This window comes from Coffea arabica, chromosome 5c (assembly GCF_036785885.1).
Source record: "Coffea arabica cultivar ET-39 chromosome 5c, Coffea Arabica ET-39 HiFi, whole genome shotgun sequence".
Lineage (NCBI taxonomy): Eukaryota > Viridiplantae > Streptophyta > Magnoliopsida > Gentianales > Rubiaceae > Coffea > Coffea arabica.
In genome coordinates, this window is record NC_092319.1 from 35,511,521 (window position 1) to 35,538,125 (window position 26,605).

The 26,605-nt window shown below is 32.4% G+C and overlaps 2 protein-coding genes across 2 annotated transcripts; both read left to right on the forward strand.

Annotated features, from left to right (window-relative positions):
- The first annotated feature begins 236 nt into the window (after positions 1 to 236).
- Positions 237 to 9,252, forward strand: LOC140003868 (endoglucanase 11-like). The gene is made up of 5 exons (XM_072050814.1): positions 237 to 733; positions 851 to 1,063; positions 1,164 to 1,364; positions 1,526 to 1,780; positions 8,470 to 9,252. The coding sequence occupies exons 1-5, from the start codon at positions 293 to 295 to the stop codon at positions 9,112 to 9,114; spliced, it is 1,755 nt and encodes a 584-aa protein (XP_071906915.1). The 5' UTR covers positions 237 to 292; the 3' UTR covers positions 9,115 to 9,252.
- A 10,443-nt stretch (positions 9,253 to 19,695) lies between these two features.
- On the forward strand, positions 19,696 to 24,726 carry LOC140007716 (protein NRT1/ PTR FAMILY 6.4). The gene is made up of 5 exons (XM_072050816.1): positions 19,696 to 19,833; positions 19,958 to 20,078; positions 20,259 to 20,476; positions 22,641 to 23,182; positions 23,510 to 24,726. Exons 1-5 carry the CDS (start codon positions 19,831 to 19,833, stop codon positions 24,399 to 24,401), a joined length of 1,776 nt encoding a protein of 591 aa, XP_071906917.1. The 5' UTR covers positions 19,696 to 19,830; the 3' UTR covers positions 24,402 to 24,726.
- Positions 24,727 to 26,605: the final 1,879 nt, after the last annotated feature.

The window sequence follows — 26,605 nt, forward strand, 5'->3', positions numbered from 1 at the left end:
TTTTTTTTTAAGTAAATCTTATGCAGCTTAATCTTGATTTAAGAGGCCCTAAATCTGTTTGCATAACGGTTATGAGGTTTTATTTGGTTTGAAATCGGAAATTGAAGTCTAAAGATCAAGCAATTATATTAAACATTTCAAAATCTTAGGGGCAAGGGAGAACACAAAAGAGAAGGTAACTGTGAAAAGGCAATCCCAAGGCATATCCCTGAATCTAGGCCTGAAATTTTTCTACAGAGAAGAGTGACAAAAGTAAGAGGGAATTTTCACACAACAACTTTTCCATTTCAAAATGGCAGCAATCCCTTGTGTTGTGGACCATGGCATGGACACCAAAATACATGCGTATGGGTATGACCAGTGCGTGACTGTGTGTGTTTGTAAAGAGCCCTTTAAAAAGCCTTCTCTACCATTGCTACTGCTGCTGCTGTTTAAAATATATTCTTCATCACCTCCTGAAAATCCCTTTTGGAGAAGAAGGGTAAAGGAGATGAAGATGAAGAAGGGCTATCAACATTGCAGAATGCTAAAACTACCAAGATTTCCCCTGCATTGCTCTGTTTTGCTCATGCTTTTTACCATTTCTAGCACCCCATCTCAAGCATTTGATTATGGAGATGCACTTTCAAAATCCCTTCTGTACTTTGAAGCACAGAGGTCCGGTCGCTTACCATACAACCAAAGAGTCTCTTGGCGTCACCATTCTGGCCTAACAGATGGATTAGAACAAGGGGTATTACTCACAATGTTCAGTTTCAGTTGTATTTTTCTTCAAGAATTTGAATTTTGGTTCATCATTTATGTTGTTTGAATACAGATTTTTAGTATGTTTTTACATGTGTGTTTGTAGGTGGACTTAGTTGGAGGCTACTATGATGCAGGTGACCATGTCAAGTTTGGATTGCCAATGGCATTCACAGTTACAATGTTGTCATGGGGTGTTATTGAATTTGGGCAACAAATTGAATTGGCTGGAGAAATGGAGCATGCTCTTGAGGCAATCAAATGGGGTGCTGATTATTTCAGCAAGGCACACACTAGACCTAATGTACTATGGGCTGAGGTACTTAAATTTTTATTTTTTAAAATGTGGTTGTACCAAAATTTATGTATGATCATGCAAATGCAGAATGAGTAACAGTTTTAAGTATTTAAATTTTCAGGTTGGAGATGGAGATACTGATCATTACTGCTGGCAACGGCCGGAAGACATGACGACGTCCCGACGAGGGTACAAGATCGACGAGAAAAATCCCGGGTCGGATCTGGCCGGAGAGACGGCAGCTGCAATGGCTGCAGCATCAATTGTGTTTAGGAAAATCAACTCGCATTATTCTCACCTACTATTGCAGCATGCTCAAGAGGTAACAATTTTGAGTTTTTCGTTAAATCGAGATAATTTTTGGAAAAAGTACTAGATAATTTAGTTAATATGCTCTTAATTTAGATAGTTTTTGGAAGTAATTTTGATTGATTTTTTTTTTTTTTTTTACTTTTTTGGTTGAAATGGATGCTGTTTTTGCAGTTGTTTGAATTTGGTGACAAGTACAGGGGAAAATACGATACAAGTGTGGGGGTGGTGAAGAACTATTATGAATCAGTGAGTGGGTTCATGGATGAGTTGTTGTGGGCAGCCTTGTGGCTATACAAAGCCACCGACAATGAAGATTATTTGAAGTATGTTATTGACAAGGCTCATTGTTTTGGTGGCATTGGCTGGGCTATTACCGAATTCAGTTGGGATGTTAAGTATGCTGGTCTTCAAATTATTGCCTCAAAGGTAAAATCCCTTCTACTCCTATAGCTTATACATTCAGTAAATCTTATATATATATATTGATAGTTTATGCATTATCACCATTGAATTTATGACATATACTCCCTCGTCCCATTGAAAGCATTTTACTTTCCATTTTGGGATGTCTCAAAACAATTGTCACCGTTGAGTCAAAGCACTTTTTAGTTTCTCTTTTTAATATAACTTTTTTTTCTAATCATATGCACGTTACCATTCAAATTTAAAATTTGAATTTGTGGGGATAAATTAGAAAGAAATACACAAACATCACAATCAAACCACTATTGTTAAAAAGTTGGATTCCCCAAACATGATTAAATAAATGGAACGGAGAGAGTATGTAAAAGTTAAATTTCAAATTCAAATTTTACATGGTTGTTATTTATGTAATACTATATAACTGTAGGAAAAATTAATTCTTATACATTTGCTATGATATTTTACAGGTTTTAAAACTGTAATTGTATTGCACCCCTATACTATTATTGCTTTGTAATTTACACTACAAACTATCAATTGTAGTATTTAACTACATTATACTATCAGCATATAGCATTAGATTGCTCAAATTGGTCGCATTTTCGTATAGATTTTAACTAAAAGACATAAATACCCCTGAATGAGCATAATTACTTTAGATGAACATAAATACCCCGTAATTACTATAGTCTTTTTCATTAAAAAGTGAAAAAAAAGCTTATTGAATTTTAATTTATTTCAAGAGTGTTAGATATATTGATAGTATAAGATACTAATACGCTAAAATCGATAGCCTAATTGGCCAAGTGCAGATCGGTGATGTTTCAAAGGTACATATTTTAGGCATTCTAAAACACGTTAACGAAAAAATTTACATAATTTGGTGACTCAGAATAAATTGTTATATTTGAAATTTAAATTGACTTATAGTTGATATTCAAACAAAAAGTAAACTTTAACCCCTTAAGAAATTGTAGAATTCATATTTTTAACTACAAGATATCATTGATGGATTACAATGTTGCGCATTTCATGAACGTACCACCAAAATATCCAATGATGTCTTAACCAACTACTTCTAGAGTAGTTGGCCATTACGTGTCTTGTGGGGTGAGAGATCAAGGGTTTAAATTTTACCTCCCCTCAAAGTTGTCACTTAATATGATTTCTTTTAGATTCATATGAATGCTTAGTGCACCTATATGGTCCTATAGCGGTTCAGTTTCCGTCAGTTTTGGTAATTCTATTGGATTACTCCTCTAGTATATGTTAGAATAGAAGTAGGAGTAAGTGTGGACGGTGACAATAGATAAAAAAAACATATATCCAATGATGTCTTTTTCAATAACTTCAATGTGACTTGTTCTCCTTCACAAATTCTCGTACCCTCTTATTGTCCACAACATGTCATTTTCAAACTTCAAATACTCTGCGGTGATCTAGCTTGCTCCCTCCTGCATGTCAATTACTTTTTAGATTTACACCGTAAAGACCTTCAATCTTGTGTCAAATATCATATAGAGTTTTGGATTTCACTTTATTTCTGTTTGATTTCTTTTGCTTTTTCCATTGATTCAACTATGAGAAACCATATGTTCACTTTTACATGGCACTTTCACTTTTTCCATAAAGTTGATGGAGCTATGTCTCATTAGGTAAGCGTTAATTAAGGCATCTAGTTAGTGACTACTGGTGAAAGACAGGGCTGTATATCCTTGGAGAACAAAGCCACGTGCTGCTGATGTCTTTGCATGGCAGCACTTTTAAGAGGTGCCAAGTGTCCTAGTAATTGTGATGGTATAGAATATCAATTGGAGGACAAAAATTCAATGACACGGAAACAGCTAAAGTAGGTGATCCTGGACAACCAAGCATTGCCCAGTTTATAAAACACTTCAGTCACGAGTTTGACTCGTTAAAAGGGTAAGTGGAGAATCACATTGGTAACCAACGGTCTATTGAATTGTTGGTCATCACAAAGGCATTTAAGTTCTTCGTGCGATAGAAAATTGGTTTGTTAACATTGTTTAGATACTCCACTTACCAACGGTCTAAACAAACCTGTTAACATTGTTTAGATACTTATTATTTTAAATAATACTTCGCTTACATCATAAACACATTTCCCAACTCATCTTTTTATATTTTCAATTAATTTTTTATTTCACATACATCAAATCATAAAAAGTGTTACAGTAATTATTCCAAATAACACTCTATCTAAATTGCTATTCTACATGGCTTCTCCAAATTGAGCGGGTGCTAAAGGGCACCTATCTCGTTCGAAGATGATTTAGTCTCTTTCGATTTTCAATAATTCAGTTGGAGCTATCTCTTTAGCCGTGGCATAGGATTAGAAGTAGGAGTAGGAGTAGGAGTAGGTATACGTGTAAATTGTTAATATTTGATAAAAATAAAAAGAAGAGAAAATCACTGTTGATCCTCTTTTTCTTTTTTATTTACTAAAGTTGGTGATCCACTTTAGTAGATAAAATTTTGGGGAGAACTAGAAGTGCAAATCCTATCAATATTTGGGAGAATAGTTAAACAAGTCTCAAAATTTTTGGCGAAAAAAATTAGGTCAATTTGGCCACCAATGACAATTGATGAAGATGTTTTAATGGTCGAAACTAGTTTAACAACGGTTAAAAGTTTTGACTTTACATTTTTGTTTTGGTTACTAATGCTTGAAGGTAAGATCAATTTTACCCCTCAAGTTTTTAAATAGTGATATGTAGGATTTTACAATGAATTAAAACGAGATTACATCAAGTCCATGTTAAATTTGTCATCTAGGCCCATAATCAAACTATTGGGCCAATGAAAAATTGATCGATAAAGAAAATATGGCAACTAGGACTTCTTACTTCATATCATTTTACCTCTTTTTTTTTTTTTATCATTTTATCATTCAATAGCCAATGTAAAAAATGATATAAACTCATTTATAACCTTAAACAATCTTTTTTGTTACTTATATGTATTTGGATAGAAGATTATTTGGAATAATTTTTTTAAAATGAAAACACTATAACAGTTGTTTAATGTGATATATACGAGATAAAAAGACAATAAAAAATGTTTATAATGCAAACAAGTAAAATTTTCTGTAAATAATGTAATATCCAAACACACTCTACCTGTTAAGTACTCTCTCAGTCCCAATATTAGAGTCAATTTTGGGAATTTAACTTTTTATGAAAACATAATAATCATTATGTTTAGATGAGATGACATTGATGAATTTACATATGTATCTTTTGGAATCAAAATATTTTTTTTATTAAATATGCATTGGGATTTTATAAAGTTACTTATTTAAATGATAAGATTAAAAAGTATGTATTAAATTTGAAATGATAGTTCTTATTTTAAAAAATCAATAAAGTAAAAGCATAACATTAATAATTTGACGGAGGAGTAAGCGTTTTAGGTTGAAATTCAACTAAAAACTGACTCCACACATGCCATGCCATTGGGTATTAGTGACACGACTTAACAGATGGGGACAGAGTACGTTTGTTAGCACGTTCAAGGATCCAAATTTGGATTCTTGATTCCAAACATGTAGCAGGGTGGCCACAATGGGCTCATTTGAACCTTCTTTTAGTATAGGGATAATTTCAGAAACCTCCCTTGAGGTTTCTGACACTTTCACTGGCATCCCCTGAGGTTCTCAAAATTTCACTGACCTCCCTTACTTTTGAGTTTTTGGTAACAATGCAGTTCAAATCTGATTATAATATTATTTTCATGTGTGAGAAGGTTTTTTTATTCCATGGATGCCCCTTTGGTCCTTGTATTAGTAGAAGATTGAAAGAAGAATAAATTATTAGAATGATTACTAAAGTTGAGGGGTTATAAGTACAATACAAACAATTGTAAGCACCAGATGTGCCAGGAAAAATGCCGATTTTCATAAATTTTAAGTCAACTAGTAGGTTATCTATTTAACATAAAATAAGTAACTAATTAAACTAATTAAATGGAAGAAACTCGTAATAGAGGAAACCTATACAAAACGGATATATTATGGGCAATTACCTTTTTTTTTTTACTTTCACGTATTTAATTTATGTTAAATACAAAACCTATTAGTTTTCCTTTCGTCAAAATATTAGTATATCACCTTTTAAATTTTACTTACGTTAACTAATTGACAAATGTATCTGCTGGTTGGTAATTACATTTAACTAGAATAACAGAAATTTAATATCTAATGAAGGTGATTAAAAAATTATTACTCCTAGGCGGCAATAGAAGAAGTAATTTGGCGCCAATTTCTGAAAGTTAAATTTATGTATTTAACATAAATTAAATATGTGAAAGTTAAAAAAGAAAAAGAAATAGCGCATAACATACCAGCTCTTAATGGGAAATTGACAGGTTTTGTAGTATGTATTGTACCGGCTTTTTATGGGAAACATACCAGCTCTTTATAGGAACAATTGGTTAAATAGCGGCCAAAGGAAAACTAGTATATTTTGTATTTAACATAAATTAAATATGTGAAAGTTAAAAAAAAAAAAAAAAGCGCATAACATACTAGCTATTTATGGGAAACTGACAGGTTTTGTAGTATGTTTTGTATCAGCTCTTTATGGGAAACATACCAGCTCTTTATAGGAAAAAATAGTTAAATAGCGGCCAAAGGAAAGCTAGTATGTTTTGTATTTAACATAAATTAAATATGTCAATTTAATTTATAAAAAAAAAAAAGAAATTGCCCATAACATACCAGTTCTTTATGAGAAACTAACAGATTTTGTATTTAATGTGCTATTTAACCAATTTTTCACACTTAAACAAATTTACGAAAATTAAAATAACGTATTTGAAAATTGCGTTTTTATGTGGAAGTAAAATACTCATAAATAGCTAGTACTTTATTCATATAATGGAAGAAACTTGTAAAGAACTAGTATATTATGGACAATTTTTTTTATTTTCAAATATTTCATTTATATTAAATACAAAACATGCTAGTTTCCTTTCGTAAAAATATTTGTGTAACGGCTATTGAATTTTATTTGCAAATATTTATGTATTTAACATAAATTAAATAATTTAGAATAAAATGTTCATAAAAACCTGGTACTTGATTCATGTAATAGAGAAAAGCCATAAAGAATTAGTACTTTATGGAATATTTCTTTTTTAAAAAATATTTAATTTATGTTAAATAGATAACCTACTAGTTTTTTTCGTAAGAAATTACTGTAACACTTTTTGAATATTACTTAAACACATTTATATATTCACAACAGGCACAAGAATGGCACAAAAATGGTGCCTTACTCCCTAATCTAGCTTTAATTCATGTATTAGCCATCAAGTTTGTGTTATTGTTGTTAAGCTTAATTAATCACTTTAGATGCCTTTTTTCTTCAACTAAAGGGTAGTAATAAACCCCAACTTCATAGGATATATTTGTAATTTTGGCCTTCATGATGTCAGCAAAGGGGTCCAATTTAAAAGCAAGGGAGGTCAGTGTAATTTTAAGAACCTCAGGGGGTGCCAATGAAAGTGTCAGAAATCTCAGGGGAGGTTTCTGAAATTATCCCTATAGTATATCCAAGCACAGCACTAGCAACAGCTGCTACGGTACTCAATAGTCGACATTGAAAAAAGGGTTATCTAGCCACCTCTACACCCCTTGTTCACAAACCTCCAACTCTTGGGCTGGTGGCCACCACCGAACCCCTAAGGTTTTGGTGGGGAGGCAATGTTTCAAACTTTGTCTTTCACCAAAATGTCACTTGGTTCTGTTTCAAATCCAGACGGGTGCGTAGTGCACTTGTCTGATCCGGTGGTGATTCTATTCTCATCGGTCCTTCTCGTAGTTAGAGTAAGAGTAGGAGTAGGGATGACGATTGACAAAAAAAAAAAAAAAAAATACACCCCTTGTTCACATTTAGGCACATTGGTTGCTAGGTTAGGTATATGTCTACAATTCAATTGAGGTTATAAAATATTAAATTGAGAATTGAATTGTCTCCAATCTGTTTCCTATTGCATAACATATTTCTGTAATATTGAGTTTATTTGTTTCACATATATTAACTTTGATGAGTTGTTAAAGTGTATTTATATACAATATGGGAAATATATGTAACATTCACATGTATGCAATAGTTCATTAGTGTATCCATGTTAGTGTAGCATTAATTAGATTGGAAGAGCAAATGTGGAATGGAATTATATTAAATTTGATAATACTCCAAGTTATGAAAAGTCCAAGTGCAAGGGCCTTGAAGGACTAAATCCTCTAATTTGCCAATTGAGTATATATACAAGTAGAATTTAGGGACAGCCAAAAATTCTTGATTAATCTTTTCATTTTAAAACCTGATGTAATCCATGGTTAAGATTACTTTTCTCTTCTAAGATTATTTTCTCATGACTATTATTCTTCCTTCCACCTCTCCTGTACAATTTCCAAAAAAAAAAAAAAATTTTAAAAAAAGATTACTTTTTACTTTTTTGTTACCTTTCTAATATTTATTTCTTTGGTTTGAACACTCTTATGCATGAATTGAGCCGGCTCGAGCTCGACTCGAGGGGGGGGGAGCGGGGGGGGGAGTAGCTAAAATGTTGCTGTAAAGTTGTAAATATTCCTCAAAAAGACATGTTTCTAGCTATAAAAGCAGCATGTGTCAGAAGTCAAGTGATCCAAGACTCTTTATCTGCAGTTACTCCATGAAGAAAAGCACAGGCCACAGTACACTCACATTCTTGAGCAATATAGATCAAAAGCTGAGTACTACATCTGCTCATGTCTAGGCAAGAACAATGGCAGCAAAAACAATATTGACAGAACTCCAGCAGGGCTCTTATACATCAGGCAATGGAACAACATGCAATATGTTTCATCAGCAGCATTTCTACTAACAATCTACTCAGATTTTCTCCAAAAATCCCATCAAAAAGTTAAGTGTCATGAAGGACTAGTAGGGCATCAAGAACTTAGGAACCTTGCCAAATCCCAAGTGGACTACATTTTGGGGTCCAATCCACAAAACATGAGCTATCTTGTGGGCTATGGCCTTAGGTTTCCAACTAGGGTGCACCATAGAGGGGCCTCAATTGTGTCTTATAAAGAGAATAAAGGGTTTATTGGGTGCACCCAAGGGTATGATAACTGGTATAGCAATCCTAAACCAAATCCCAATGTCATAGTTGGGGCATTAGTTGGAGGTCCTGATTGCCAAGACAATTTTAGTGATGAGAGGGGAAATTATATGCAGACAGAGGCTTGTACATATAATACAGCACCATTGGTTGGAGTTTTTGCTAGGTTGAATGAGCTACAAGTTCCTTTAAGAGCTTCATACTAGAGAAACAAATAGTTGAAGGCATTAAACATCTCATAATTAACTATATATGCTTTGTGGCTTGCAAGATTTAGGTCCCTTACAATTGAGCCTTGTTGTATATCTCTTCAACTGTCCATCTTAATGGAAATTATTTACTTACATTAGAAGTGTTATTACTTAGTTTTTTTTACTAATTATATTTTTAGACTACACATAATTTGTGCTCCAGTTGTAAATTGTAATGCTGTTAAGCACTTGTTGATAAAATACATTTCATAAAATCATAGACTGCAAATTTTAGGACTACAAGCAATTACAGCATTTTTCATTTTCTTTTTTGGCTTTTGTGGCAGGGAAAAATATTGATCAATAGTAGGGAGTTCATCAAAATTCTCCAATGAATGTAGTAAATTATGAATGCAATATTTAATTTTCCCCAACTTCCAATTTGATAACCAAATTTTCATTTTCCCTTTCAATGACAATTTCTTTTCTAAATAAGGAGAAGCATTTACCAAAGAAATATTAGTTGAAAAGCAATTTTTGATTTAAGATTTTCTATAAACTAGTAGGATTGCCCAAAACAAAGTTATAAGTATTTAGCTTATTAGATTAGCAGCAGCTTGTGAACAAACATATACCTAGTAAGGTAATGTATCTTTGAGACAGCGCCAAGGGAATCAAATAAAATTGCACATGCCTTGGCATTTCATGCTAAGTCTAGCACTTCGATTTAATTTCTTTAGAACTCGCCACCTACTCATGTCAAGCAAACAGTGCTTTAGGATTTTCAACAAGTTTTGTAAATAAATTTTTTTTTCTTTTTCTCAATAAAAAAAAAACCCAATAAGGTAGAGTCGCGAGAATAGAGAACTTTTTAAATCTTGGGTACTCGCATCAAAACCCAAACAAGTTTTGGCTGGTGAGATTATTCAAAATTGTTACAAAATTTAATGCTTTCTATCCTCAATTGAAAGTATACGTAAAACCTAACCATGCAACCATTCATAATTTACTTGACAAATAAGCTAATTATAAAATTAATTAAGCTAGCTTTATTGGTTTACCATCTGTAGAAAATTGAAGTGCTTGCCAATACTTTAGATCTTAAGTAGCTCAAACCAAAAATTGATGTAAGTAAACCTTCTTAACATGAAAATTAAACTAATTTTAAATCTTAAGTTGTGGCACGATAGTCAAAATGGAAGAACTGAATTTTTTTTTTTTTTTTTAGTTTAAGTAAAAAAATTTCAAATATTCTTTAGATCCCACATTCTAAACGCAAGCAAATATCATTAGTTTAAAAAGATTATTAAATATGGGTTTAATAAGTAATCTTCTCGGGGAATACATTTTTCTATTTATATAAGAGAGCAGTACCGAAAATTGTTTTGCCTCTCTTGCTCAGTCATTCTGAGACCAAAATAGGATTCGGCTGTTCGGTTATTCCAAAGATCATTTCTAAAATTTGCAAAGCTTTTTGGTTTGGACCACTTAATTCTTCAGGAGTTGATAAGTTTTTGAGCAGTTTTGACTTGATTGCTTTTATGTTTTTGACAGCACGATTCGGGCTAGTTATGTCATGTCATGGTCTATTTCACATGCGTCAAAATCATTTTGCTTTTCAGCTGGTAATTTTTAAACATAAGGCCAAACAATTGAACAAGGTGATGAAAGTAATGAAAAGATAGGGGAGGATAAGTTTTATCTTAAAAAATATTGAGATACCTTTTGAATCCATCCTATCTGTTTTCTTATCCTATTCGATATTTAAATTTAACGGGTTTAAATCTTAATATATTTAAATATATTTGATAATGAAAAAAATATAACATCTTAATTAATTAATTGACTCTGAATTGTCTAGACAAAACTTATTTCAGAAAAAAGTGATATAAATTATTCACTTATCACTGAATACAAAATATATGTGAACATTAAAATTTCAATATTTAAAAATTTAGTACTTTAACAAATTCAGATTTTAAATTCAAATTTTAGATTTCAATTATATCAAATGCACCCTAAGGAGGATTAAATGGTTAGAAAATTTTCTTTCCATATATGTAGACTTTTATTATCTTTTTTCCTTACAATAAGTTTGAATGGGAATGCTTTGTATTAAAAAAGGGAAATTCCCTAATTTGGTCCCTGAACTTTTATGTTAAAATCAATTTCGCCTTTTATAGTTTTTTTGTAATCAATTTAGTTTTAGTGTAAAATTTTAGGGACTAAATTGGCGAATTTTCCAAAAAAAAAAAAAGGACAAAATATGAGTGCTCTTTGTTGTTTGGGTGCTTGGGGGGGGGGGGGGGGGGGAGGTTTAAGCTAATGGGCTGGGAAGATTGAAACCTAATGATTAAATTCTGACTCCCAAATATAGACCAAAGGACTTGCAAGTTGGGTAGATCAATTTTTTCTTTCTTTTTTTTTTTTTTTTGGATGGCCAACAAGATCCATGCATTTCCAGATGACAGCAAATTAGCACCTCTAACATAGATAGTGACACTTACGTTATCATCATTGAATAGTGGGAAGTTCATCAAAATTCTCCAATGACTGAAGTAAATTAATAACGCAATAGTTATAATTTTTTCCCCCGACTTCCAATTTGGTAAAGGAATTTTCGTTTTACCTTTAAAGGACAATTTCTTTTCTAGATAAGGATAAGCATTTACCATAGAAATATTAGTCGAAAGAAACTGTTCATTTTAGATTCACTATGAACTAGGAGTGCCCAAAACAAAGTTACATGTCTCTAGCTTAGACCGGGCAGCGGCTCATGAACAAACATATCCCATTAAGGTGGAGGCATGAGAATAGGGAAATTCTTTAAAGTGTTGGTAATTCACAATAGACCTAAACAAGATTTTGCCGGTGAGATTAATCAAAATTGTTACAATCTCATACAACTTTAATTAAACTTGCCTCTTCTCAAAGTCGTTTCAGAAGGGAACTTTCTAAGAATGAAGACAACAGGCATCCTTTTAACTTTCTTTGTTTTAGTGTTCACCAAAGAAAACAAAGGAAAGATGCTTAACACCTATTAGTGGATCGAGTGACACACTTAATGAATATTTATTTTAAGTGGGGCAAACTTTATTCCTATCTAAATGGATAAATTCCACTTTATACTCCCAAACTTATACCACTTATTTACGTTACACCGTAAAGTTTAATTTTAGACACTTTACACTGTAAATTTTGAATTTTGAATACTTTACATCGTAAACTCTTAAGTTTATCATATTTGAATCCAATTAATGACACCATTAGCAAAATAACCACATGGAAGATCCTATAAACTATTGATAATTTGCTAAAAGTGGTCAAAAGGAGTCAAGGTATCGCAGTTAGAACAAAATAATATATTCTCATTAATTTACACTATCTTTTATCTCATTAATTTTGCTAATAATATTAGTGATTGAGACCATTAAAATCAATGATAATTTGTTAAAAAGGGTCAAAAGGAGCCAAGCAATTGCAATTAGAATAAGATGACACGTTTGTCATTAATTTGCATGTCTTTTTATCTCATTAATTTTACTAACATTGTCATTGATTGGACTTGAATGGGATAGATTTGAGAGTTTAGAATGCAAAATGTCCAAATTTGAGAGTTTAAAGTGTAAAGTGTCTAAAATTGATATTTAGAGTAGAAAGTCAGAAAGTGATATGAGTTTGGGGTGTAAAGTGGAATTAGTCCTATCTAAATTTAAGACTATGAAATAAAATACTCTTGCATTTTTTGTGGCATAAAAGTTTTCTGTTAACGAGGGTATTTTTAAAATTAAAATTTGAATTAGTTTTTAAAATTTCTTGCATTATAATGTATTACTAGATAATTTATTAACTCAAAACTCATGAATAATATAAACACTAGGACATGTCTCTTAAAAAGCTTACAATTCTTCAAATTTTTGAAGAGTGATATTTCCACAGATATCTTCAATTTAATGTAGAAGCAACACATTAGTGCTTAGCCATAATTTTATAGTAGATGAAACAAAGCTAAAGGAAATTATTCATTCTCATTAGGAAGCAGACTGAGTGCAACCGACCAAAAAGAAGGAGAGGAAACAAAAAGTACTACCATTACAGCTAGAACTTTTCAGCTCTGAAAACGAAAGGAAGCTATCGAATTCAATTTGGAATTAGACCAAGAGACAGCCAAACCAAAAAAACAAAGAATCGACTAAATTAAGAATGATCCAAAAACTTCTTTCTGCTCATCTTCTTTGACTTCTCTCTACTATTCCTTTTCTCTAAATCCCTTTCTCTTAGGGAGGGAGACCACCATGGTCTCCTTCCCATAGGTTTCATTTTTATTATTTTCTGAATAAAATTTCTCCTAAATTTTCTTAGTGGGAGATATCTGTTTCTCTTAAGGTTTCTAGTCAGAATTTTTGTTCTCTTAGGAGTTCCTATTTGAGATTTTGTGTTATTTTTCCTTATTTTGCTGTTTAAATTTGAATTTACTTCAGATGTGGTTGTCAGATTTGAATTTATTTTAGATTTGGGTCTATGACGGTCGATCTCATCATCTTTATTAGATCTTACAACTATTGATTAACAGATTTGACAATTACAATATGTACAGAGTGGGTTACAACGATTTATTCTATGAGAAAATGATTTTAAAATTGATGGTACTTTTTAGATCTGTTCTTAATTTCTTAGATCTACAATTTTAGTTAGTGCATGTTTTATCTGCCATTAGAGCAACGATGTATATCAATCGTGTTGAACGATTTCCAGCAATCCGTTAATGAAATATATTTTGTTATATAAAAAAAATGATCCCGTATGCCTTTCAACTTGCAAGAAGCCATGCAATTATCCAGCTAATCACCGTTCATAATAACTTGACAAGTAAGCGATAATGAAATTGATTAACCTCGTTTTATTAGTCTACTATGATACGGAACAAGAATTTTGTCTTGATCAGTAGAAGACTGAGGCTTGTACATATAATACAGCACCATTGGTTGGAGCTTTTGCTTGGTTGAATGAGCTACAAGTTCCTTTAAGAGCTTCATACTAGAGAAACAAACAGTAGAAGATATTAAACATGTCATAATTAACTATATATGCTTTGTGGCTTGCAAGATTTAGGTCCTTACAATTGAGCCTTATTATATATCTCTTCAACTCTCCATCTTAATGGAAATTATTTACTTACATTAGAAGTGTTATTGTTTCGCTTTTTTACCTTTTATTTAATTACACATCATACTTTATATGAAACATTTCTTTTTTTATTTTTTTAGTGTAAGTGAGAGAATTCGAATCCGGAATCTCTGATTTACATTCCTTTCCTCAAAACCACAGAACCCATCCCTCCCTCCGAAAAGTTTATCACTTTATTATTTAAAAATATGTATAAATAAATAAATAAATAAAATATATATATATATATATATATATATATATATATATATATATATATATATATATATATATATATATATTGCAAGTGACAAGGTTCAAACTCAAAACTTCTCACTTACACTTACTCCATTGAACCACCCAACCCATTCCCCAATAACTCATGTAATTTCTTAGAGGTAAGGTTCATGCCCCCTCCTTGTAGTCTCTCTTATTTCATTAATAAAATTTGGGTTGAAATCCCTTCCCCTTATACGGAGTTTGCCATTTAAAAAAAAAAAAAAAAATCACACCTCATACTTTGTGCTCCAGTTATTAGACTACAAACTTTGGACAACAAGCAATAATGGCAGTTTTCATTTTTTTTTTTGGCTTTTGTAGTACAGAAAAATACTGAATAATAGGAAGTTCATCAAAATTTTCTAATTAACGAAGTAAATTATAAATGCAATATTTAATTTTTTCCCCAACTTCCAATTTGATAATGGAATTTTCATTTTCACTTTTAAGGACAATTTCTTTTCTAAATAAGGAGAAGCATTTATCATACAAATATTAGTTGAAAAGCAATTATTGGTTTTAGCCTAGACTAGCAGCCACTTGTGAACAAACATATACCCATTTAGGTAGAGTAGTGAGAATCGAGAACTTCATTTTAAGTGTCGATTAGTCGGATTAAGACGCAAACAAGATTTGGCCGGTGAGATTATTCAAAATGGTTTACAATCTCATAGTATTACGCATAATTGTAATTCAAAGTTGTTACAAAATTTAATACTTTGTAACCTCAATTGGAAGTATACGTAAGCCTAACCGAGCAACCATTGATAATTTCCTTGACAAATAAGCTAATTATAAAATTAATTAAGCTAGTTTTATTAGTTTACGATCTGTAGAAAATTGAAGTGCCAATACTTTAGATATCCCAGTTAAATTATACATACATACATACATATATATATTCTTACTATGAAAATTAAACCAAATTTAAATCTCAAGTTGTGGCGCGATAGACGAAATGGAAGAACTGAAGTTAATTAAATTTCAAAGCTGTGTAGTGATAGATAAACTTTTTTTTTCTTTGAAACAACTGGAAATATTCTTTAGATCCCACAATTCTGAGACCAAAACAAGATTTGGCTGTTAGTTTATTCAAAACCTTGACAATTCCTTTAGTCCTTGAGAATCTAAAGATCATTTCTAACATTCACATTGCAAAGCTTTTAAGTTTGGACCACTTAATTCTTTTGAAGTTGAAAAGTTTTTGAACAATTTTGACTTTATTCCTTTCATGTTTTTGACAGCGTGGTTCGGACTAGTTATGTTATCGCGTGGTCTATTTTCACATGCACAAAATCACTTTCCTTTTCAGCCGGTAATTATTATTGAGTATAAGGCCAAACAACTGAAGAAGGTGAGGAAAGTAATGAAAAGAGAAGGGGAGTTTATGTTTTATTATCTTTTGTTCCTACCCAATTCAACATTTAAATTTAATGATTTCACACCTTAATATCGTCAGGCATATTTCAAACAAAACATAGCACGTCTTAATTAATTTAGTATCTTTAAATTGTCTAGACAAAATTTACTTTAAAAAATAAAAAATAAATTATTTACTTATCACTTTATGTAAATATACTCAACTGTTAAGATTTTAATACTTCATAATTTAGTAACTTAACAAATTCATATTTTAAATTTCAGATTTCAGATTTCATCTTTATCAAATGCACTTTAAGTTTGGATGAAATGTTTTCGATGAGAGAGAGAGAGAGAGAGAGAGTAATTTGTTTTTCTAATCTTGTTTGGTTTTTTGCACAAACAAAAAAAAAAAAAAAAAAAAGAGGAAGGATTAAATTGGTTAAAAGTTCTTCTTTTCAAATATGTAGACTGTTGTTATCTTTTTTCCTTGCACTAAGTTTGAATGGGTATGCTCTGTATTAAAAAGGAAAAAAGACAAAATATGAATTTGTTCTTTGGCGTTTGGGTCTCTGGGAGAGCTTTAAGCTAAAGGAGTGGAAAGATTCAAACCTAATTACCAAATTCTGACTCCCAAATGTAGGCCAAAGGACTTGCAAGTTAGCTAGATCAACTTTTTCTTTATTTTTTTACGGCAGATTACAGATCTCTAAGCATTTTCAGATGACAGCAAATTAGCATATCTTTTCCCCTGAAGTTGAGTTTGAGTGGAATGTTTCGTGTATATATCAAAAAGAAGAAGAAGAAGAGAAAATATAAACTGTTCTTTTTTGTTTGGGAGAATTTTAAGGTAAAGTAGCGGAAGTTTGGATGCACTAAGAAAATTAGTTTCTGAAGGCCGCTCAACGTTTTTCAAGTAGTGAAACTTAACCCACCAAATTACAAAACCTGATGATCAAATTCTGATTCCCAAATGTAGACCAGAGCACTTGAAAGTTAGCAAGATCAAGATTTTTCATCACTTTTTCACTGCAGACACATCCATGCATTTTTAGATGCCAGCAAGTCAGCAATTAATTTTTTTTTTTTATTTTTTCAATTGTAATCCCTACTCCTACTCTTACTCCTACTCTAACTAGGGAAAGGTTCAACTGAACTTACGGGGGATCGATGAGAACAGAACCACTACCGAACCAGACGAGTGCACCACGCACCCGTCTGGATTTAAAGCAGAGCCACAAGAGTGGCATTTTGGTGAGAGTCGGTGGTGGCCATCAGCCCAAGAGCTGGTGGTTGCCAGCAAGTCAGCAATTAGAGGTTGTAGAATTAGATGTCCCGGGTTCAATTCTGTTCATTTCCTCTGGTTTTTTAAGTCCCACCTCTCTCTTGTTGGACACAAATTTTTTTTGAAAAAAAACCCAGCAACTCTACCTAACATAGATAAGGACACTTACGTTATGATCATCTTTTTTGCTTTTGAGAGGCGTCTTCTAGTTTCTCACGTATATGCACCAAAGACCAAGGTGCGGTTGAGAAATGTCATGAATGCAGTCGGCATTTTCATTGGTTTTTCCTTTGGACACCTCAAATTGATTCACACCATGGAACTAAAACAGATCATCAACAAAAATACAGCGCATATTTGACAAGTGAATACTATATAACATAAATGGTAGATAAATTGAATCTAGAAGAAACAAATAAGCAAATTCTGTCCCATTACCTTTCTTGAAAAGATAACAAAGGCTCCGTTTGACAAGTGAGTTTTTTGGGTGTTTGTCTAAGACATTATTATAGTTTACTGTAGAAATTGTAGAAAATTTTTTTTTTAAGTGTGTAAATTTTTGGATATTTTGAAATGCATAGTTTAAAAACTTTGAAAAGTTTTTTGAGATTACTATAATTAAAATTATTAAAAAACTTGTAATAGATAAACTTGACCAAAAATTTGCTTGCCAAACAAGGCCAAAGTTCCGTGCATCAGCACATTCTTGAGTTTTGTGGTGGCGGGCTCGGATTAGGTATGGGGATAATGGAGTTGCTGTAGATGTTAATAGGGTATTTTGAGCATGCCATTTGGAAAGTTAATGTTGCAAAATGTTTGGTATACAGGTCCCTCTTACACTCTTTCCAAATAGAAAACAAAGATTCTTTAAGGATGATTATTGTTCTTGCATTGACAATGTAGAAAATTATTGTATAAGCTGATTTAGATTAATTATAGATGCATAGAAAAGGATCTTTGAAATGTGAATATAGAATTTATGTCATGAATCTCAACTCATTTGCTTAAAATGTCCATTTCATTGTCACTGAAGGAAGCACAGGTACAGCACCCTTTTTCTTTGGGGTTTTTTGTAAGGGAGAATTATGCATATCTTGATTAGAATCCTACCAAAAGGCTTTTTTGATCTTGTGGAACCATGAAGAAACGCCCCTGCAAGGATTGTCCTTAAAAGCACTCCCAACTATTGGGAGAAATTAATTTGCCCTCTCAAAAATTTCCAAGGAATTACAGAAGCAATTGTATGACGCATTGGATGACTTCGTAATAATTCGATATGGATTTGGAGCCTTACAAGTTTTAGTTCAAACGGATTGTATAAATTTAACAACATCAGGTGTAAATTTGTACAATTTCAGTGTAATTGTAATTTTTCATACAAACTTAGTTAGTTGTATAAATTACAAGCTCAAATTTTACACCAAACTTGTGCTAATTTACGCCAGATGTTGTAAGAACTACATAATTATTTTGAATTAGATAACAAGACTTTCATAGTAAAGACTCTTCCTCATTATACAAATAACAAGACTTCAATTCTGATGATTAATCGGTTAAAACTTTTTTATGCTCACAATGTAATTTTTAAAAAAATTTTTTACTTATCATTTCTAGATACATGCATCATGTGTAAGTGTAAAAAAAAAAAAAAAAAAAAAAAAAGGAAAGTAAGGATTGACTACACTGTTAACTTACTTATATTTGATTATTGGGGCTAACACTTTATGTGTGGTACATCTCAGGTATAATCCACCATGTAAAATAGGATTCACTTTGGACCCTTATAATTTAGGCACATTCTCATTTTAGTCCTTAAATTTTATTTTTGGATACTTACCCTAGCGTATGAAATTCATTTCACTTTAGTACAATAAAACTAATGGAATATTTCGTCCCACTTTCGGCATCACTTTCTTGCTATTCTATTAATTTTGACAATTGAGTGGGATGATTTTCATGCTGTAAGGGGTAAAAAAGTGTCTAAGATTAAAGTTTAAGTACCAAAGTAGAATAAATTTTATACTTTAGAGAGTCAAATGTTTAAATTGCAGTTTAAAGACTAAAGCGGGAATGCGTCTATAATTCAAGAGTCCAAAATGCAATTAACCAGCAATTTACAATATGTGGAAGGCTTCCAAAATTAACTTTGCCAAGGTGATATGCAATTATGGTAAAAGGCCAAAACTCTCCTGATTTTATACGGCGTGAAGTGCAATAATTAATGGTCCCATGCATAGAGATAAGAAGTTGATTGGGATAAAGAGATGTCATATCCACCTCTACAAAAGAAAAAAGATGTCATTTTCTAATTGTGTTGCTCTAAATATTGCATTGGAGAATCACAACCACAGGCTGATACTTCCAACAACATTCGCAAACAAAAAATCTTATAATTTCACACATTTTTTTTTTGCTTTGGACACGTGGATATCATACAATAGTTGCCAATTATAATTCTCAGCTTTCATTATTACCTTAACCTAGCCATGAATTTCATCAACCGTCCAATCCAATCCAGCAGATATACATATACATACATATACATACATATACATATATATATATTCCATTATTCCTCAAACCTAAGCAAGACTTAAGATACCATTTTCTCTTCCTTTCTCTCCATAGTCCACAAAAACAAAATGGTAGGAGTACCATTTAGCTATCCTTAGCAAACTAATTTTATTACTTCTATGTTAACTATACCATTAGCTATCCCTTTGCTTAATTATGTTCACTACTTACTTTTCTCTTAACTGTATTGAACAGGTTCTAATTGATAGCAATGCTGATAAAGATGCTGCGAATAATGGAGAAGTAGTTGATTTTCGAGGAAATCCGGTTGATAAAACAAGAACTGGTGGATGGTTTGCTGCAGGACGCATTTTAGGTGCTTAATTATTTTGATTTCGTTTTAGTTATCATTTTTTTTTTGCAATAAACACATTTATTCCATCATATTTTAAGTCCATTATCAACTCGTTTTATTTGTTTCAATTTCTCATGGTGGAAGTTTAGTCTTTCGCAGACTATAGAGAGTCATTTTAACATGAACACACTTTTGGTATAGGGAGCGAGCTATCTGAAAGGATTGTTGTGATGGGAATTTCCGTGAACTTGGTGACATATTTGGTTGGAGATTTGCATCTTTCATCTTCAAAATCTGCAAATTGTGTCAGCAACTTTATGGGTTCTCTCAATCTTCTTGGCCTTCTTGGCGGGTTCTTGGCAGATGCTAAACTTGGCCGCTACTTGACGGTTGCTATATCTGCTTCTATTTGTGCCTTGGTGAGCCTTTGTTTTGATGATAATGAACTTTTTTCTTTTTGTTTCTTTCTGTCGAGTCAGAGCGACAAGGGGCTACATCTAAAAGAATCGTGACAGCAGCAAGGCACTCGATCCCTTCCAAATAATCAACTTAAGGGTCACATTTTTTGCAGCTTGACATTATTTAGTATGCCAAAGCGAATTCTCAAGAATTAGAAACAAAAAAAAAAAAAAGAGTAAAAAGATATATTTTTTGAAAACAATTTTAGTAAAAAAGTAGTATATATCGACACGACGACGTAATATGTAATATTAAACTATTTGAGTGTCATTATTAGATCTTGAATTGTTTACATTTGATTTTGACTTTTAAATTTAGATTCGTCTTTACCTAAAAGCTGTCTAGTACCTGATTTTAAACCTTTTTTTACTTAAAATTTTTGCATTAAGTACTTAGCAATCTTTTTCAAGAATCACTTATTTATTTGTTGGTTTGCTACCTCACAAATTGAATATTTACAATATTTCGCTGCAAGAGAAGGAGGGAGGGACGGACAAACTCACTTATGGCGTCAAGTTCCCTTGTATAAAACAAATGTCGCTTTGTTTGAATTCCCTGTTTTTGGAGTGTCTTTCAAAAACTAGTTTTTTAAATACAATAAAAAATTTTAAAAAGTACTCTAAAAGTATATCAAAAAGAAGTATCGCTTTGTTTGGACTGTTCTTCAGGGTTCATCTGGTTTGGTGCAGAAAACTATTTGAGCATTTTCTTTGAAATTTTTACTCTAAAAAGTATATCCTATTATAAAGAATATTCCCCCTTTTTATTTCTCTATCTTGAAAAACCTTGTTAAGTATGAAGGCTTATGTGATTTCACTGGCTAGTAAAAAGCATATCCTCACAATAATTACAAACTATTGGAATCTTTCGATTTGCAAAATTCTGATATCAAAATAATTGTTTAAAATTAACCAGACAATTTATAGTAATGATTTTTGCGTCCTGGTTTTATGACACCATAGAAGATTTAAAATAATTATTGAGCATCCACAAAGTGGCTTTTTCCATAACAGAACTTGATATTGTATTCAACAAAAGAGAATCAACTCACCTGATTTGCCAAAAAGAACAAAACAAAAAAAAAATGATGTATTATGTATAAGCTACATAACCCTAAACACCCCCCACATTTAACTGCAAAATGAAACACACTAATTTTTGAGATTTTTCTTCTTGGTAGATTTGATTCTTACAAAAGATTATAATCAAAATTATTTCTTAGCAAGACAGGGATTAGGGTAAGACTTATAAAGACGTGTGATTTGGGGGATAACATTATAAATTATACAGAATTTTAGAGGGAGCTAAGTCTAAGTTCAGAAAGGGTACAGTTGAAATCATAAATACTTTGAAGGGACATAATACAAATTTCAAGTTCTCAGGGGGGCTATAGCACTTGCATCACTGCCGGTGGTCCACTTCAGACCAATCATACAAAATCTTATACTACCATTCTCAATCAATCTTTAATCTGTTCATTCTGAATCAGGGATACATGTACAATCTCATTTTGATATTATGAACTTTGGTATTAAATTATGGAAACAAACATAGAGTTCACAGAAGCACGAAATTTTTGGTTGATTGTTGCAAGAAACTATGAGTGAACTATTGCAATATCATAAAATGGTTAGGTGATGTTATACTCAGATCTATTTTCATGGATAACCAAAAATCAAAATATTTTTATTTTACTTTTTGGCCATAATTGATATGAAAACTTTTATCACTAGCTAGCTAAAAGAATCAAAATTCATTGAATAGTTCTTGTGAAGGGAAGAGCGGCCAGGACATTTGGGGGGTCTAACACCAATTTTTCATGTTAAAGTCACATGTTGTTGTCTATATGCAATGCTTGTCTTCTTAGTACATGCGCTGCACGAAATTGTACAGTTCCGCAGAATAACTGTTCTGACAACCGTTTTAACCCTAATTCTCCAGTGAAGCATTGCTCAATTTACACCGCAAATCTTAGAGCTAAGTTAATATTAGAACCATAATTCATAGATTACAGGCAAGGCAATAACTTTTTGTATTCTTCTTGGTTTTGCCGGCAAGAAATAAATTAATTTCATGATTATTACAAATGCATCAAATTGTTGAGAAATCAAATCTTTCATACAGGGAGTGACATTTTTGACACTGACCACATCACTCCATAGCATGAGACCCCCACCCTGCAGTGACCCCAGAAAACAGCAATGTATAGAGGCAAGCAGTGGGCAACTAGCAATGCTTTACATATCTCTCTATATTATAGCACTGGGTGGTGGAGGAATCAAATCAAATGTTTCAGGTTTTGGGTCTGATCAGTTTGATAATTCAGATCCAAAAGAGGAGAAGGCCATGGTCTACTTCTTCAACAGATTCTACTTCTGCATTAGCATGGGATCATTGTTCGCTGTAACAGTTCTGGTTTACATCCAAGATAATGTAGGCAGAGGATGGGGATATGGTATATCAGCTGGTACAATGATCATTGCACTCACAGTTTTGCTCTCTGGTACACCATTGTATCGGTACAAGAAGCCGCAGGGAAGTCCATTAACTATTGTATATAGGGTGATTTTCTTGGCCTTGAAAAAGAGGAGCCTCCCTCTTCCTTCTAAACCAAACATGTTGAATGGATTTTACAATTCAAAAGTTCCACATACAGAAAAGTTCAGGTAAATCATACATCTATTTGTGAATTGGAATTACCAATTCTTTGTTAGTATAGACTTCAATGTCGTACAATCTGCACATATTGCTTACTCTGGTGAAGAGTTGCAAGACTGATAACTTAAGTATTCATCCCTAGTGCATTTCCACAATTGATGAGATCCATTCTGACTTGGGAATATTGATAACTCTGTAATGATAAACAAGATAGGGAAGTTTACACGTAAAGCTCAAATAAATCGATAGTGTTAACAAGACAGCATTCAATTGTATTGAAATATCAACTGCTGCAGTAACACAGATTCTAACAATTTTCTGTTCCTATCAAGCAGGTGGGTTGAGAAGGCTGCGATTCTTGATGACTTTGCAGTTGCCAATGACAACCAGAATAACCCTTGGATAGTTTCAACAGTTTCTGAGGTTGAAGAAGTGAAAATGGTACTAAAGCTCATCCCTATTTGGTGTACGTGTATACTTTTCTGGACAGTGTACTCTCAGATGAATACTTTTAGCGTTGAGCAAGGTACCTTTATGAACCGAAAAATTGGTACCTTTGAAGTGCCTTCAGGATCCATGCCTTTCTTTCTCTTCATCAGCATTCTTCTATTTACTTCCCTAAATGAGAGGGTCTTCGTTCCCCTAGCGAGAAAAATCACCGGCCAAACTCAAGGAATCACAAGCCTTCAGCGCGTTGGAGCTGGACTCATATTCTCAGTTGTTGGCATGGTAGTTTCAGGAATCGTAGAAAAGCAACGAAGGGAAAGTTTCGTTGTACACAACAAGATAATCAGTGCATTCTGGCTTGTCCCTCAGTTTTTCCTTGTTGGTGCTGGGGAAGCTTTTGCCTATGTAGGTCAGCTTGAGTTCTTCATCAGGGAGGCACCAGAAAGGATGAAATCCATGAGCACAGGTGTATTTCTTGCCACCCTTTCAATGGGCTACTTTGTTAGCAGCTTGCTTGTGTCCATAGTAAACACGGTAAATGGAAGTTGGCTTAGGAGCAACCTCAACAGGGCTAAGTTGGAGAACTTCTACTGGATGCTAGCAGTGATGGGGGTGATAAATTTCCTAGTTTTCCTTATTGTTGCCAGGAGACACCAATACAAGATTCAACACTATAATAGTTCTAGTGGACAACTGGAGGAGCTACCATGTTGGAAGGATGATAAATTGGACTTGAAGGAGATCAAATTTGATATAGAAGCTAAGGAGGTAGCGGGATAGTCCTGCAGTCCTGAAGAAGTTGTTCAGTATTCTTTCTAGCGCCAAAACCCTTAGCAGATTATTCTTTTTGTCCCAGTAAAAGATTAATATTTGGAAGCCTTCAAGTCTGGATTAGTGCAGTGAGGATTGCAAAATGCACTTTCATCAAAGAAAATATGATTTTAGCTTGCTTGTGTTATGATTATCATTTTTATTCAAAGCTTTCTACCTGACCTTTTCTTGGGATTTGCATTCCAGGTAGCGTCACTAGCCAACATCATGTATAAGAATGCAATCTAATGACTGAATGTATGTGATGTCCAGGCACAAGTAAAAATTTGCAGAAGTGGGATACAGAGTAAACCATAAGCATCTCCATATTTCATTTCTCATCACTGAAGACTCAGGTGTTCTTTTTTGATAAAATATGATATTTCATTCCGTAAAATCTATACCAATAGCAGAAAATACATTAAACATATCACAAATACAACTAATCTAGAAAATAACGAAAGTTACAATGTGGGACTCCAACGGATCAGATAAATCCCGAACTTGTTTTGCTTTGGTTAGACACTTTGATGTATCAGGCTGGGCTAGTTCAATAGGACCACCAGAAGTCCATGATCAAGAAACCACAAGAGGACTTTTGTATCAAGAGAAAAGCTAATTGCATCAATTGCGTGATGATCAAATTTATTTGTAACTCAACTGATGAACAGAGTTCAAGGAAAGCAGATGAATCATCCATAATCACCTAAGTAAACATCTCAATGAATAGTTCTTTCAAGAATGTTATATTCTTGGCTCACTGGAAGAAGTGAATTTACTAAAACTGCATCATATAAATCATCTTTACGGGAAATGTGCATACTATGTGCCTCACATTTTGCAGTTCAAACTTTTGCGTCACTTTGAAATGATGCATTTGCGTTCTCACATAAATAAAACACACTAATATGGTCCCCAAACTGTAATTCCGATCAACTTTTCCAGTTCCTTTTTTTTTTTCCTTGAAAACCAGCAGAGAAACCTACACGTGATAAATTTTAAAGGGACTTAATGGTAAATTCACTAATTTTGTATTTAATTAGTCTAGATGATAAAGTTAATTTCATGATTATTTAATTTGAACTCGATTCAATAAAAGTTTGTTTATACTAGGTTTAAGAAGTAAAAAATTCAAGTTCGAATGAAATTTCAAACTCGTCAAAATAATCAAATAAGTTTGAACACAAGAATGTTTGACTTGTTTAACACCATTTATACCCCAAGATATTGCTATGTGACTTCTTTTTTTTTTTTCTTGGAAATGAAATTTTGCTTATTTGCTTTTTTGTTCCTGTTTTAATTAGACACGTCAACGGGGTAAAATGTGAGTTGGATTCCTTAGATATAAACCCAAATCCACTAAGTTTATTTATACCCAAACTCAAACCTAGAGTGTTATGGGTTTAAAACTAAACACTCGGATCCAAGCCCTTATGGGTTAGGTTCCAAGTGGATACTTGTAGGCATTTTATAATGTGCAATTATAAACTAAAATTTTAAAAATAATATTAAAATGAATTTTAAAAATAATATATGTATAATCCAATTATCAGTTTCAAGTAGCAAAATTAACATTCAACAATGTTTCTTGCAAGAAATATGTGAACTAAAAATATGAAAATATTATTAACTTACTATATTTTCTTGAAATATCAGCAACTACTTATGATTCAAAGCTAAGTTCGGGTTTGAATTTGGTCCTGAATTATATGAATCCAGATCCTATTCGGACTCATGATTCTTTAACAAGGAAGATAGGATCTGAATTTAAATTTCTAAATCTAGATTTATAAAAAAAAAAAAAAAATGATGGGTCTCGGTTGAGTCTGAGTAAGACTCGACCATTAACATCCCTAGTTTCAATTCTTATGTTTTTGAAATTCATGGGTATTACAACTTCCAATTCTTATGTTAATTTTCATGGTCAATTAGTTTGATTTTATGTTTTGGTTCCCAATAAATATAGGAAAATGTTATTTACACTCCCTTTTTTTATTATTTGCATTCCCACTATCATTTTTATTATATAGTTTTCATTTATTAGATTATATGATATAACGAATAGTGGGAGTGCAAATAACATTTCCCTAAATATATTTGATCTTTTATTTGAAGCCCATCTTGTGCAGCTTTCTCAGCAGGAGTATTCTGCAAAACAAGTTGAAACGTCCTTC